This window comes from Bufo bufo, chromosome 1, assembly GCF_905171765.1.
Source record: "Bufo bufo chromosome 1, aBufBuf1.1, whole genome shotgun sequence".
Taxonomy (NCBI): domain Eukaryota; kingdom Metazoa; phylum Chordata; class Amphibia; order Anura; family Bufonidae; genus Bufo; species Bufo bufo.
The window spans coordinates 87393492-87409739 of NC_053389.1; the positions used below are offsets into that span (position 1 = coordinate 87393492).

Sequence of the window (16248 nt, forward strand, 5' to 3'; positions counted from 1 at the left end):
GCCTTAGACGGTGACAGAAATTATACAGTGAATGGAGCCAGAAACAAAAAGCTCCATCCACGGTGTGCCATATTTTTCTCCCTATAAGACGCACCGGCCCATAAGACGCACCTAGGTTTTTGAGGAGGAAAATAAGAAAAAATATATTTTTAACCAAAAGGTGTGCTTTTGGTGGGCTTTGAACTAATGGTAGCCTGTGAATGACACTATTATGGGGGATCTGTGAATGACACTATTATGGGGGATCTGTGGATGATGCACTGTTATGGGGGATCTGTGGATGACACTGTTATGGTGGTCTGTGGCTGACACTGTTATGGGGGTCTGTGGCTGACACTGTTATGAGCGTCTGTGGATGGCAAAATTATGGGGGATCTGTGGCTGACACGGTTATGGGGGTCTGTGGATGGCACTGTTATGGGGGCATCTGTGAATGGCACTGTTATGGGGGCATCTGTGGATGGCACTGTTATGGGGGCATCTGTGGATGACAGATGAATAATATGTTATGTGTCATCCACAGATCCCCCCCCCCCCCCCCCCCATAACAGTGTCACTGTGTATTGTGAATGACCCCCAATACAGTTGGTGGGGGCTGGCACTTTTGACTAAATAACTCAGTGGCTATGCTACATTTTTAATTACATGCAATTACAAAAGAATTCAGATTCAGGTGCTGGTTTAAAAAATCTAGAATATTTTTCACAGGACAACCCTTTTAAGAGAGGTCATCAATATCTATTTTCTGGAAAACTCCTTAATGCAAACAAGGCAAAAAAAAATGTTTGGCTAGCAAAGAGACACATATAAGGATTAGTTTTTGAGGTTGAACCGATACTCCTGGGGTTAGGGGTTGTACTAACAACAACAGTAATAATACAATTCCTATTCAGGAATACAGGAACATATAGGTCAGGCAGCTATGTTTCCGTTATTTTTGGTATTGGGTAGAAAAATGAATATGAAGAGCAGAAAAAATCTTGATGGGACAATGAATGTATATGTACAGCTCCCATAACATTATACACATACAGTATAAACGCCATATAAAAACATAAAAAATCTTTTAAAGGGGTCATCCCATAAATTTAGAAATGCTTCTTGCATATGCAAATACTTTTTTCTTTTGGTGGGTGGGCAGTAGCTCTGGAGAGATATAGCTATATACTTCTAGGACCTCTGTGAATTCAGAAGTAGAGATCAATGAATGAAAGATGGTTTAGGTCGCTTCACCAAGAAATCACTATTCCAACATTGGGGGGGGGGGGGGGGCAAGAAAGCTACTGAGCATGTTAGTCCACCTTTGAATGCAGGAGATGGTGGACCAGGAAGATAAATAGCAGTAGATAATACCAAGGAGGAAAATGTAATGTATGTAAAAAGTCAATGTTTTTATTGCATGTTTATTACAATAATACTTAATCTGATATGTCTAATTAGTTGTGCATAGTGATACTTTTCATGGAAGAACCCCTTTAAAATAATATAACCCAATGCTACTAAGTAAAAGTAACCTATTCAAGCTCCTCTAGGCAATGTTTTAAGACATCCTGTATTTAAAACTTGACTTTTCTTCGAAGAACAGCACACTTCGACTCCAGACTATCCTTGAACTGGAGTATATGACCATATACTCCATGTGACCGCAGCGCTGTCTGGTATATACAGGCTAGTGATCACTGCAGGCATGAAGATTACATCATGCATGCAGCATTGGGGAGGATTGGAGTGGCAGTGCTGGAAGCAGCAGAGGATAAAATAGGCAAGTATACATTCTTTTATTATTCTATGCCAATTTGGGGAAATGTTATTAATAAGTCAGATACCACTTTAAAGCGGTTGTCCCATCTCTATTTATGGTGTATTCAAAGGTTTCAGGTCCCACACCCCTCGCCCCCACCAATCAGCTGAAGTAGCTCTGGCAACCGGAAGTAAGTACTGGAACTACACAGCGGACGGAGCTGGTTACTGCAGCACTGCTCTCATTCACTTCAATGGGAGCACTTGTAGAACAGCCAGCTCTGTCCACTACACAATAGATGGAACTAATGCATGTAGTTCTGGCACCTACTTACAGTGCATGAGTTACTTCAGAACAGATGATTAGTGGAGATGCGAGGTGTCGGACCCCCACCAATCAGATACTGATTCCTATCCTCACAGTAGGCCATTAATATAAAATCCTGGACAACACCATTAAGGAACACTTGAGTAAAATCAAAGGTAAAATACACAATTCTAGGCATAGACATAATACTCTTCATTATCTAGCCATATATTAAGTTATAGGAATGACTTACCTTTAATGCCCACTCACAATCGCTTATTGCGTCTGGATACTTTTCTAGTTTTATGTAAGCCTGTGCAAAAGAAAAGTGTATATACGGTAAAGATTACATGAGGCATAAAGGTAGTGGTCAGATTGGCAGTGACACATTTGCTGTTTTTTAAGTTCTTAAAAGGACACTCCATGCAAAATTCAATGCACTGTATTATGCCTAGAACAGGGCCTGAAGGGTTGTGCCCTGCACTAGGCAGCAACCTGCCACCACGAAAATGCAATAATCTGCAAGCAGTTTTAGAGCAGGAGGAGCTGAGCTGATTGATATACAGGTGAAACTCAAAAAATTAGAATATCGTGCAAAAGTCCATTTAAAGGAAATTGCATTATTGCAGCTTAAAATTTGAATTTTGTGAAAAGGTTTCATTTTCTAGGCTCGAAGTGTCACACTCTAGTCCATAGCCCCCTGAGCAAAGGGTACCTCAAAATTGAGACTTTGGGGTTTTATAAGCTGTAAGCCATAATCATCCAAATTAGAACAAATAAAGGCTTGAAATATCTCGCTTTGCATGTAATGAGTCTATCTCATATGTTAGTTTCACCTTTTAAGTTGCATTACTGAAATAAATGAACTTTGCACAATATTCAAATTTTTCGAGTTTCACCTGTATAGTTGTATGGGAAAAGATTCAGTAATTGTAATTTTTCCATTTATATCTGAGCTCATTCTTGCCTTCGAAGTCAAGGAGGTTGTCCGATTAGCTACCATACAAGAAAAGCTGTCAATCACTGATAGGACCGCCTCCTTGACTTCAAAGGCCAGAATGAGCACAAACATAGATGGAAAAATTATACGTTTTACAGATTTTTTTCCCCATACAACTATAAATCAATCTGCTCAGCTCCTTCTGCTATATAACATGCTGCTTTCAGCTTAGTTTTTTCAACATTACAGGCTCCCTTTAAGATGCTGCTATAATGGGGAAAGGATGTAGTGGAAAGGCTGGATGCTAGTTCCAAACAGGTCTGCACAAGATAACGGCCAATATTAGATTTTACCAATAAAGTCGACATATCTACTGTAAAATAATTCACATTTTTATATACCATTTTGATACATGCATATAACAGGTTCCTTCTCCAGTAGTAACCAAGTGTGATATATATACCATATATATACAGGGAGTGCAGAATTATTAGGCAAGTTGTATTTTTGAGGATTAATTTTATTATTGAACAACAACCATGTTCTCAATGAACCCAAAAAACTCATTAATATCAAAGCTTAATATTTTTGGAAGTAGTTTTTAGTTTTAGCTATTTTAGGGGGATATCTGTGTGTGCAGGTGACTATTACTGTGCATAATTATTAGGCAACTTAACAAAAAACTCATTTCAATTATTTATTTTTACCAGTGAAACCAATATAACATCTCAACATTCACAAATATACATTTCTGACATTCAAAAACAAAACAAAAACAAATCAGTGACTAATATAGCCACCTTTCTTTGCAAGGACACTCAAAAGCCTGCCATCCATGGATTCTGTCAGTGTTTTGATCTGTTCACTAACAACATTGCGTGCAGCAGCAACCACAGCCTCCCAGACACTGTTCAGAGAGGTGTACTGTTTTCCCTCCTTGTAAATCTCACATTTGATGATGGACCACAGGTTCTCAATGGGGTTCAGATCAGGTGAACAAGGAGGCCATGTCATTAGATTTTCTTCTTTTATACCCTTTCTTGCCAGCCACGCTGTGGAGTACTTGGACGCGTGTGATGGAGCATTGTCCTGCATGAAAATCATGTTTTTCTTGAAGGATGCAGACTTCTTCCTGTACCACTGCTTGAAGAAGGTGTCTTCCAGAAACTGGCAGTAGGACTGGGAGTTGAGCTTGACTCCATCCTCAACCCGAAAAGGCCCCACAAGCTCATCTTTGATGATACCAGCCCAAACCAGTACTCCACCTCCACCTTGCTGGCGTCTGAGTCGGACTGGAGCTCTCTGCCCTTTACCAATCCAGCCACGGGCCCATCCATCTGGTCCATCAAGACTCACTCTCATTTCATCAGTCCATAAAACCTTAGAAAAATCAGTCTTGAGATATTTCTTGGCCCAGTCTTGACGTTTCAGCTTGTGTGTCTTGTTCAGTGGTGGTCGTCTTTCAGCCTTTCTTACCTTGGCCATGTCTCTGAGTATTGCACACCTTGTGCTTTTGGGCACTCCAGTGATGTTGCAGCTCTGAAATATGGCCAAACTGGTGGCAAGTGGCATCTTGGCAGCTGCACGCTTGACTTTTCTCAGTTCATGGGCAGTTATTTTGCGATTTGGTTTTTCCACACGCTTCTTGCGACACTGTTGACTATTTTGAATGAAACGCTTGATTGTTCGATGATCACGCTTCAGAAGCTTTGCAATTTTAAGAGTGCTGCATCCCTCTGCAAGATATCTCACTATTTTTGACTTTTCTGAGCCTGTCAAGTCCTTCTTTTGACCCATTTTGCCAAAGGAAAGGAAGTTGCCTACTAATTATGCACACCTAATATAGGGTGTTGATGTCATTAGACCACGCCCCTTCTCATTACAGAGATGCACATCACCTAATATGCTTAATTGGTAGTAGGCTTTCGAGCCTATACAGCTTGGAGTAAGACAACATGCATAAAGAGGAAGATGTGGTCAAAATACTCATTTGCCTAATAATTCTGCACGCAGTGTATATTACCTGAAGGACCCAGCTTCACTCGGGTAGATTTAATCTATTTCATTTAATGTTTGTGTGTGTCGTTAAAAGATATCAACAGTGTCCCCACATAACAGTGACATCTACAGTACCTGGCCACCTTAACAGTGCCCTCCACAGCCCCCCACCCCTTAACAATGACCCCCCCCCCGTGCCCCGTCTCCTTAAAATGAGACCTTAACAGCAGCCCATCCCCTTCACTTTGACCTTCACAGCAGCCTGCCCCTTTAACAGTGAGTTTCACAGAACACCATCCCCTTAACTGTGACCTCCACAGCAGCCTGCCCCTAGGGTGGCCAAAGGTCCAGTTTTAGGACGGACAGTCCGGCTTTCAGACTCCCTGTCCTCTGTCTGGCGCAGAGTCTGGACGGACACAAGGATGTCCTTTTGAACAGCTCACTCTCAGACAGCAGCACTGTGCTGTCTGAGTGTGAGCTACAAGAAGAAAGTCACCGTCCCTCCACCCCTGCAGCTGACAGAATTTGATTTTTAACTTCACTTTTTAATCCCTGTCGGCTGAGGAGTAGGAGGGGGCGTGGACTAATGAGATAGGGGTGTGGCTTAGCGGGACGTAGAAGTTGATTTTTTACTTCATTTTTTCAATCCCTGTCGGCTGAGGAGTGGGAGGGGGTGTGGCTTAACTGGATAGGGGTGTGTCTTTTTGAACAGCTCACTCTAAGACAGCAGCAAGGTGCTGTCTGAGTGTGAGCTGCAAGGAGAAAGTCATTCTCCTTCCCACCCCTGCAGCTGATCAGATCACATTTTATGACCAATTTGTGCAGAAATCCATATCATTCCAAAGAGTTCACATACTTTTTCTTGCAACTGTATATATATTATATAAAGCTGATTGTATGTGTGTGTGTGTGTATGTATGTCCGCTAAAGGAATCCGCACCGTCACATATATATATATATAAGGTCAGATGAGACCAAGCTGCACCCTACAACTAGTAAAACTGATCAGGTGTCATATTTAGCTAGATTATTAATGTTAAAGGGGTAATCCCATGACTAATGTAAAAAATGAAAATCAGCCATCATATAGCACATGACAACCTCTTTCTAACAAAGCTAGAACCAGCCGTGTACCTCACATGGATCAAGAGATCTCCACATTCATTGCTCTGCTAGATTTATATCAAGCTGGCAGCTCAAGGTGAGTGACATTTCTGCTGCAGCAAAGGGGGCGTGTCTCAGCTCTCCCTATCACAGGTCAGGAGGCAGATGAAGGATAAAACTGAGCATGTGCGGCATTCTCAGTAAGCAGGTCAAAGAAATAAATAAAAAACAGCAGGTGGCGCTATACAGATACATTTTATTGAATAATTCAGTCGCTGTGCTACATTTTTAATTACATGCAATTACAAAAGTATTCAGCTACAGGTGCTGAGGTTAAAAACTGAAGAATATTTTTCGTGGGACAACCCCTTTAAGTATGTGCATTAGATAAGCTACTATGCTCTTCTTGTCTAGTTATAGTGTGCATCATTCCCAACACATGTAGCAACAATTTATTTGGTACATAGGTTAAAAAAATCTAAAAGCGGTCAAAGGCAGCCCTTCGCTTCGGTCAGTCCTTTTTTCGCTAGAAAAGTTCCCCCAATAATAAACTGATCACAAGATGTCCCACTACTGGGATCCCCAATGATCATCTGTGAGGAAACCTGACAGCAATAATATGGTGCTAATTACAAGGAAGAGCCCTCTGTAAACTCAGATTTCCATAATAGTACATGTAATACCTTTATTATATCATTGGGGTGATATTGAGTAATAGTTATAACTTCATACAGTACTGTATTTATTAGAGTTTTATCTTTATATCTTTACCTGAGCTCGATTGGTATATAAGACCTGCATGTCTTTTAGTTTCCCGAGCCCATCACTGTAATGCAGAATTGCAGTTTTATAGTCACCTTTTGAAAATGCTTCATTTCCCAGATCTTTCAGTGCTGTGGAATAGAGAGTATGTATGATTAATATATCAGAGACAAATACACCAGACCAGGACTGGATTAAGGATGATGGGGACCCTAGGAAAAGATTTTGGACAACCCGTATCTCACCTCTGTACCAGGACACAATCAGACTCCATATTGCAGCTCTCCCTACTATAGGAAATTGTGGGATTTATATCCCCTTAGACTTGAAAAGAGATATCCACATTAATTTGTGGTCACTAGGGTTGAGCGAACCCGAACTTTAGGTTTTTCGGTACCCGGACCCGAACATTTACGTAAAAGTTCGGGTTCGGTGTTTGGCGCTTTCTTGGCGCTTTTTGAAAGGCTGCACAGCAGCCAATCAACAAGCGTCATACTACTTGCCCCAAAAGGCCATCACAGCCATGCCTACTATTGGCATGGCTGTGATTGGCAACTGCAGCATGTGACCCAGCCTCTATTTAAGCTGGAGTCACGTAGCGCCGCCCATCACTCTGCTCGGATTAGTGTAGGGAGAGACTGCAGCTGCTGTGATGGAGAGATCAGGGAGAAATCTTATGAAGAACTGCTTTTTTACTCAGCGATCTACAGCAAATGTGTTTTGTGGGTGCAGTGCACAATTTTTTTAAGCCTGCCCTGAGCAAACTACTGCTGAAAACAAACTTTTTTTACTTCAGATTGTCAATATCAATACATAATAGGCAGCCATTTTATGCAACGATAGTGCACCAGCACAGGATATCTGCATGTCTGCAAGTCTAGAAATACAGCTTTTTGCTTACTGGGGTTAAAAAAAAACTTTCTTTCATATAGTGCACATCTAGGATTAGACATGTATAAGTGAGTGTCACATTTAGGCCAGAAATACAGCTTTTTGCTTACTGGGGTGAAAAAAACCTCTGATATACTGCACATCTGGGATTAGACGTGCATAAGTTAGTGTCACATTTAGGCCAGAAATACAGCTTTTTGCTTACTGGGTTGAAAAAAACCCTCTGATATACTGCACATCTGGGATTAGACGTGAATAAGTTAGTGTCACATTTAGGCCAGAAATACGGCTTTGTGCTTACTGGGGTAAAAAAAAAAACTCTGATATACTGCACATCTGGGATTAGACGTGCATAAGTAACCAGTGGCGTACCTCCAATAGAGGCAGACCACGCAGCTGCTATGGGGCCCCTGGGGGAAGGGGGCCCGCAGTGGAGGATAGGCCCCGCCCACTAATTACACTTGTATGGCTACCTGAGAAAGTAAGAGGTGGCGAAGGACCTTTGGTGATGTCATCAACCATGTGACCAGTGCAGGAAGCCAATGAATAGCAGAGCAGCAGAAGTCTAAAGGACCTTTGGTGATGTCATCAACCATGTGACCAGTGCAGGAAGCCAATGAATAGCAGAGCAGCAGAAGTCTAAAGGACCTTTGGTGATGTCATCAACCATGTGACCAGTGCAGGAAGCCAATGAATAGCAGAGCAGCAGAAGTCTAAAGGACCTTTGGTGATGTCATCATCATGTGACCAGTGCAGAGGACTGGTGAAAGACCTGTGGCATATCACTGTGAGGGGGCGGAGCTTCTGTGTGGTGCCTGAAGGAGAGGTTAGTGGTGTTCTGGGATAACATAACATCCTAGAAAAGCTGGGAGTTGTAGTTTTGTCGTATTATATGTTTCTCAATGTAATTTAAACGTATGCCCTAGTACAGGCTGGTAATGCTGGGAGTTGTAGTTCTCTCCTCTTATACGCTCTCTTTGGAATGTAAACTGATGACCCATAATAAGTCTGGCCATACTGGGGGTTATAGTTATTTCTTTTTAAAGCTCTTACCTGGTACAACTAGATGATGTCCTATAATCTGGACATGCTGAGAGTTGTAGTTCTCTTTTCTTAGGCTGGATTCTCATCACAGTTTAGTTTTCCGTTTTGCATGCAGGACTTTTTTCTGTCTAAAATAACGGATCTCCGACAGAAATGGCATAAACGGATGCCAAATGTGCAGAACTGACGCTTGAAATACAGGATCATTTTTTTTTCTTTATTTTTCTGTTTATCTGACGGATCAGAAGAACTGAAAACTAAACGGTGATATGAACCCGGCTTTATACTCTGTGTAATATCTACTTGTATCTGATCATAACAGCCTGGACATGCTGGAAATTGTAGTTCTCTCCACTTTCACCTCTCCCTGTGTTGCCCCCTAATTTCCAATAATAATCTGGTGATGATGAGACTTGTAGTTCCCTTGTCACTATTATAATGTTCTGCAGCAGCTGAGGTGTGTATTACTTGTTCACTTCTGTGCTGGTGACGGTCGCTGTTCTGCCGTCATAGGAGCACAACAACGAAAATCACTGCAGTTCCGGATCTGGCACTTCATGGACGACAACACCTGACGGATCCCGCTGACTATGATGAGATCTGTCAGGTTTCCATCTTCCAGGCTATAAAATTGTGTCCAGCATTTATGACCTGATCCACGAATGAGGCCCCAACACAGATGTGAACGAAGCTTTATATGTTCTGCAGCAGCTGAGGTATGCATTAGGAGGTTCTGACAGTTCATAAGGCAAGGGGGGCTATGGTGGCACTGGTATACTATTATGCCAGCACCACCATAGCACCCCCTGTGTGCTGCTTATAGTGGACAGTGCCCTCAGACAATGAATGGGGACAATCAAAAGCGGGTTTTTTCCCGGTATTGAGACCCTATGACGGATCTCAATACCGGAAAATAGAAACGCAAGTGTGAAAGTAGCTCCTAATGTCTACACGGCTGCAACTGCTGGGGGTATGGCAGGGGAGAAGCCAGGGCAGGTGGTGGGATGGGCCAGTGGACGGAGTTAGTGGGGCCCCATTAAGATTCTTGCTATGGGGCCCAAGGATTTCTATGTACGCCCCTGTAAGTAACTGTGAAATTTAGGCCACAAATACGGCTTTTTGGTTACTGGGGTGAAAAAACCCTCTGATATACTTCACATCTAGGATTAGACGTGCATAAGTGAGTGTCACATTTAGGCCAGAAATACGGCTTTGTGCTTACTGGGGTGAAAAAACCCTCTGATATACTGCACATCTGGGATTAGACGTGCATAAGTGAGTGTCACATTTAGGCGAGAAATACGGCTTTGTGCTTACTGGGGTGAAAAAAATACATCTGTTTCATATAGTGCACATGTGGGATTAGTCGTGCATAAGTGAGTGTCACATTTAGGCCAGAAATACGGCTTTGCGCTTACTGGGGTGAAAAAACTCTCTGATATACTGCACATCTGGGATTAGACGTGCATAAGTGAGTGTCACATTTAGGCCAGAAATACAGCTTTTTGCTTACTGGGGTGAAAAAACCCTCTGATATACTGCACATCTGGGATTAGACATGCATAAGTAGCTGTGAAATTTAGGCCACAAATATGGCTTTTTGCTTACTGGGGTGAAAAAACTCTCTGATATACTGGACATCTGGGATTAGACGTGCATAAGTTACTGTGAAATTTAGGCCACAAATACCGCTGTCATATAGAGTTCAAAAAAACATTTTTGTGTGCAATACCCTACATCAGGGTTTTTATTGGCGGTTAATTATTTTTAACAGACTTAACCACTTTTTACTTTGCTTTGTGAACGCTAACTATGAGGAAAACATCTAATAAGGGACGCGGTCGTGGTGGTGTTGGTGGAGCCTCTGGTGCAGGGAGAGGACGTGGCCATTCTGCCACAGCTACACGTCCTACTGAACCTACTACCTCAGGTCCCAGTAGCCGTCAGAATCTACAGCGATATTTTGTCGGGCCTAATGCCGTTCTAAGGATGGTAAGGCCTGAGCAAGTACAGGCGCTAGTCAATTGGGTGGCCAGTGGATACAGCACGTTCACATTATCTCCCACCCAGTCTTCTGCAAAAAGTGCACAGGTGGCGCCTGAAACCCATGCCCATTAGTCTGTCACATCACCCCTGTGCATATCAGGGAACCTGTCTGAGCCTCAAGTCATGCAGCAGTCTCTTATGCTGTTTGAAGACTCCGCTGCCAGGGTTTCCCAAGGGCATCTACCTAGCCCTTCCCCAGCGGTGGAAGACATAGAATGCACTGACGCACAACCACTTATGTTTCCTGATGATGAGGACATGGGAATACCACCTCAACACGTCTCTGATGATGACGAAACACAGGTGCCAACTGCTGCGTCTTTCTGCAGTGTGCAGACCGAAAAGGAGGTCAGGGAGGAAGACTGGGTGGAAGACGATGCAGGGGACGATGAGGTCCTAGACCCCACATGGAATGAAGGTCGTGCCACTGACTTTCAGAGTTCGGAGGAAGAGGCAGTGGTGAGACCGAGCGAACAGTGTAGCAAAAGCAGGAGCAGGGTGCAAAAGCAGAGCAGCCGTCGCCAAAACATTTCGCCTGCTACTGGCCACCGTCACCAGGGACCGAGCACACCAAAGGCAGCTTCAAGGAGTTCCCTGGCATGGCACTATTTCACACAATGTGCTGACGACAATACCTGAGTGGTTTGCACGCTGTGCCATCAGAACTTGAAGCGAGGCATTAACGTTCTGAACCTTAGCACAACCTGCATGACCAGGCATCTACATGCAAGACACGGGCTGCAGTGGAGTAAGCACCTTCAAAACCAAGAAAGGGCTCAGGCCCCTCCTGCTCCCTCTTCTGCTGCTGCCTCGGCCTCTTCCTCCGCCTCTGGAGGAACGTTGGCACCTGCCGCCCAGCAAACAGAGGATGTGCCACCAACAACACCACCTCCGTCACCAAGCATCTCCACCATGTCACACGAAGGCGTTCAGCTCTCCATCTCACAAACCTTTGATAGAAAGTGTAAATTCCCACCTAGCCACCCTCGATCCCTAGCCCTGAATGCCAGCATTTCTAAACTACTGGCCTTTGAAATGCTGTCATTCAGGCTGGTGGAGACGGACAGCTTCAAACAGCTCATGTCGCTTGCTGTCCCACTGTACGTCGTTCCCAGCCGCCACTACTTCTCCAGGAGAGCCGTGCCCTCCTTGCACAACCAAGTATCGGATAAAATCAAATGTGCACTGCGCAACGCCATCTGTGGCAAGGTCCACCTAACCACAGATACGTGGACCAGTAAGCACGGCCAGGGACGCTATATCTCCCTAACTGCACACTGGGTAAATGTAGTGGCGGTTGGGCCCCAGGTGGAGAGCTGTTTGGCGCACGTCCTTCCGCCGCCAAGGATCGCAGGGCATCATTCTGTCCCTCCTGTTGCCTCCTCCTCCTACTCGGCTTCCTCCTCCTCTTCTGCCACCTACTCATCCGGTCAGCGATAGACCTTCACCACCAACTTCAGCACAGCCAGGGGTAAACGTCAGCAGGCCGTTCTGATACTGATGTGTTTGGGGGACAGGCCCCACACTGCGCAGGAGTTGTGGCGGGGTATAGAACAACAGACCGATGAGTGGTTGCTGCCAGTGAGCCTCTAGCCCGGCCTGGTGGTGTGCGATAATGGGCGAAATCTCGTTACAGCTGGGACTAGCCGGTTTGACGCACATCCCTTGCCTGGCGTATGTGCTGAATTTGGTGGTGCAGAAATTCATTCACAACTACCCCGACATGTCAGAGCTGCTGCATAAAGTGCGGGCCGTCTGTGCGCGCTTCCGGCGTTCTCACCCTGCCGCCGTTTGGCTGTCTGCTCTTCGGCCTTTCCGCTCACCGCCTCATATGCGACGTGCCCACCAGGTGGAACTCCACACATGCTGGAGAGACTGTGCAAACAGCAGCAGGCCATAGTGGAGTTTCAGCTGCAGCACGCACGGGTGAGTCGCACTGCGGAACAGCACCACTTCATTACCAATGACTGGGCGTCCATGCGAGACCTGTGTGCCCTATTGCACTGTTTCGAGTACTCCACCAACATGGACAGCGTTACAATACCACTTCTATGTCTCCTTGAGAAAACACTTAGGGCGATGATGGCAGTGAATATGGCCCAGGACGAGGAGGAGGAAGAGGGATCATCTCTAACACTTTTAGGCCAGTCTTTTAGAAGTGGCTTAGAAAGAGGATTTTTGCAACAGCAGAGGCCAGGTACAAATTTGGCCAGCCAGGGCCCACTACTGGTGCGTGGCTGGGGGGATACGGAGGACGCAGACGATACGCCTCCCACAGAGGACAGCTTGTCCTTACCTCTGGGCAGCCTGGCACACATGAGAGACTACATGCTGCAGTGCCTGCGCAACGACAGCAGAGTTGCCCACATTTTAACGTGTGCTGACTACTGGGTGGCCACCCTGCTGGATCCCTGTTACAAAGACAATGTGCCGTCCTTAATTCCCTCACTGGAGCGTGATCGGAAGATGCGCGACTACAGGCGCACGCTGGTAGACGCGCTCCTGAGAGCATTCCCGACTGACGCCGGGGGACAAGTGGAAGCACAAGGCGAAGGCAGGGGAGGAGGAAGAGGTCACTAACGCAGCTGTGTCAGTGCCAGCACCTCAGAAGACAGGGTTAGCATGGCCGACATGTGGAAAAGCTTTGTCACCTCGCCGCTACAACCGGCCCCAACTGCTTATATGGAGCGTGTTAGCAGGAGGCAGCATTTGATCAACATGGTGGAAGAGTACCTGTGCACACGCCTACACGTACTGACTGATGGTTCTGCCCCATTCAACTTCTGGGTCTCCAAATTGTCCACATGGCCAGAGCTTGCCCTGTATGCCTTGGGGGTGCTGGCCTGCCCTGCAGCCAGTGTACTCTCTGAACGTGTATTAAGCACAGCAGGAGGCTTCATTACAGACAGACGCAGCCGCCTGTCCACAGCCAACGTGGACAAGCTCACGTTCATTAAAATGAACCAGGCCTGGATCCCACAAGACTTGTCTGTACCTTGTGCACAATAGACAGTTCTAACAGCCTCAACCATCCATCCTTGTACTCAAGTGCACTTATTCCTTTTTTTTTTTTTATATGTCCCAATATTTTGGGGGATACCCCTATGTAAAAATGCAAAATAACACACATCTGTGTTGGCAACCTATTCCTCCTTCGCTGCCGCTTCCACCTAGACCGCCACGTGAGCCTACACCGCCACATCCATCCATCCATTCACCGCCTCCTCAACCTCTTCCTCCTACATCATTCCTAATTTTTATTTTTTTAAGGTCTTTTATGTTTTTTTTATTAATTTCCCTATCCAGATTTGTTTGCAGAGCATTTACCATGCTCTTAAGCACATTTTGCTGCCTTTTGCAGCCCTCTAGCTCTTTCCATGACATTTTTACAGCCATTTTAGTGCTCAAAAGTTCGGGTCCCCATTGACTTCAATGGGGTTCGGGGTCAAGAACATCCAGGTGTCCGCTCAACTCTAGTGGTCACCAATCCAGCTTTTGTTTTACCTGGATAGGACTGAGTGACCATCAAGGAGGTGGAAGTCCCAAGCTACTTGACCCATGTGCTCTCCTTATAATATGTACATGCAAAAGAAGTTAGATACATTTCATACTAAATAGACAAGTCTGTTCTAAAGGATTTTAGATACTAAAACATAGGGGGTCATTTATTAAGACCAGCATTTTAGATGCCGGTCTTAATAAAGCCCTTGCTCTGGTGGTGGATCGCTGAAGTTATGTAGAGACACAGACCGCTACATAACTTTGGCTTATCCACAGCCGATTCTAAATGTAAGACAGCTTCCTAGCTGTCTTACATTTAGACCATTCTCTACGCCTAAAACAGGCAATGAAACTTGTAAATGAGACGAGCTTACCGTCCCGTTTCCTTCCCCGCCCATACCACGCCTACTTTTTTAGACCTGGTGTAAGCGGGGAAAAGTCACAGATTGCAGCGCAACTAACCATTGCTCTGAAATCTGCACCTGAAATACACCTAAGGCTACTTTCACACTAGCGTTCGGAGCGGATCCGTCTGATGTTTCATCAGACGGATCCGCTCCGATAATGCAGACGTTTGCATCCGTTCAGAACGGATCCGTCTGCATTATTACTTAGAAAATTTTCTAAGTCTGAAAGTAGCCTGAGCGGATCCGTTCAGACTTTACATTGAAAGTCAATGGGGAACGGATCCGCTTGAAGATTGAGCCATATAGTGTCATCTTCAAGCGGATCCGTCCCCATTGACTTACATTGTAAGTGTGGATGGATCCGCTCGCCTCCGCACGGCCAGGCGGACACCCGAACGCTGCAAGCAGCGTTCAGGTGTCTGCTCACTGAGCGGAGCGGAGGCTGAACGCTGGCAGGCGGATGCATTCTCAGTGGATCCGCCTCCACTGAGAATGCATTAGGGCTGGACGGCTGCGTTCGGGGCCGCTCGTGAGCCCCTTCAAACGGTGCGCACGAGCGGACACCCGAACGCTAGTGTGAAAGTAGCCTAATATAGGAGTATCTCAGGTTAACAAATGACCTCCATATTTTCTTTAGATTGCTAATGCTTTTGTCCAATATTTGAGTATTTTTTTATTAGATTTTTTTTTAAAGGTAACTCCCCAGCACTTTTCTAGAATTTTTTTAATTTTAGTTTATTTTTTATTTATTTTTTGGGAGGGGGAGAGTTGGATCATTTGATTTACATAACATGTCTACAACTTTGTTACTGTAACAGAAACTAAGACAAAAACAAATACATTTTAAGTGCTCTCCTCCTGAAAGTCAAATTACCTTTTGCTGCAATCACAGTCTTTTATGGTATGTCTTCATTAGCTTAGCACATATAGACACTGTGATATTTGCTATTACTTCTAGGCCAAATTTTTCAGACTCCTTTAAGTTAGATGGTTTGTGTTAATCTCCAGCCTCTGATTCTCAGTTGAATTGAGGTCTGGACTTTGACTAGGCCGTTCCAAACCATTAAAATGTTCTGCCTAAACTACTCCAGAGTTACTTGAGCAGTATACTTATGGTCATTGTACTGCTGGAAGGTGTATTAACTTGCACCCATTTTTCCTTCAAACCCGACCAGTGTTCCAGTCCTTGCCCATGAAAAGCATCCTCATAGCATGATTCTGCCACCGCTATGTGTGGAAAGAGTGTTCTTGGGGTTATGGAGAGTGTTTAATTTGAGTTACAAATAACGTTTCCCATGATAGCCAAAAAGTAGAATTTTAGTCTTTCTTCCATGTGTTTAAGGAGTCTGCTATCGCCGTGTAAAATCCTGTGCACTGCGAGTTCTGCCTGCTTCTCCTCTCTATCTGCTGCTCCGTCTCTCTCTCTCTGAACTCCGCTCCTCTTCCTCTCTTGTGGGCACCCAGGTGATGTCCATCGACACGTCATCATCATCACCTTCACCACCACT

At 44.8% G+C, this 16248-nt stretch overlaps 1 protein-coding gene across 1 annotated transcript in view; it reads right to left on the reverse strand.

The window, feature by feature from the left end:
• TTC12 (tetratricopeptide repeat domain 12) overlaps nt 1-16248 on the reverse strand; it is a 175848-nt gene that overhangs the window by 117489 nt on the left and 42111 nt on the right. The window contains exons 6-7 of the mRNA XM_040426869.1: nt 6861-6982; nt 2301-2360 (exon numbers count right to left, since the gene is read on the reverse strand). Coding sequence (XP_040282803.1) covers nt 2301-2360; nt 6861-6982 — 182 coding nt within the window. The remainder of the gene's footprint in view (nt 1-2300; nt 2361-6860; nt 6983-16248) is intronic.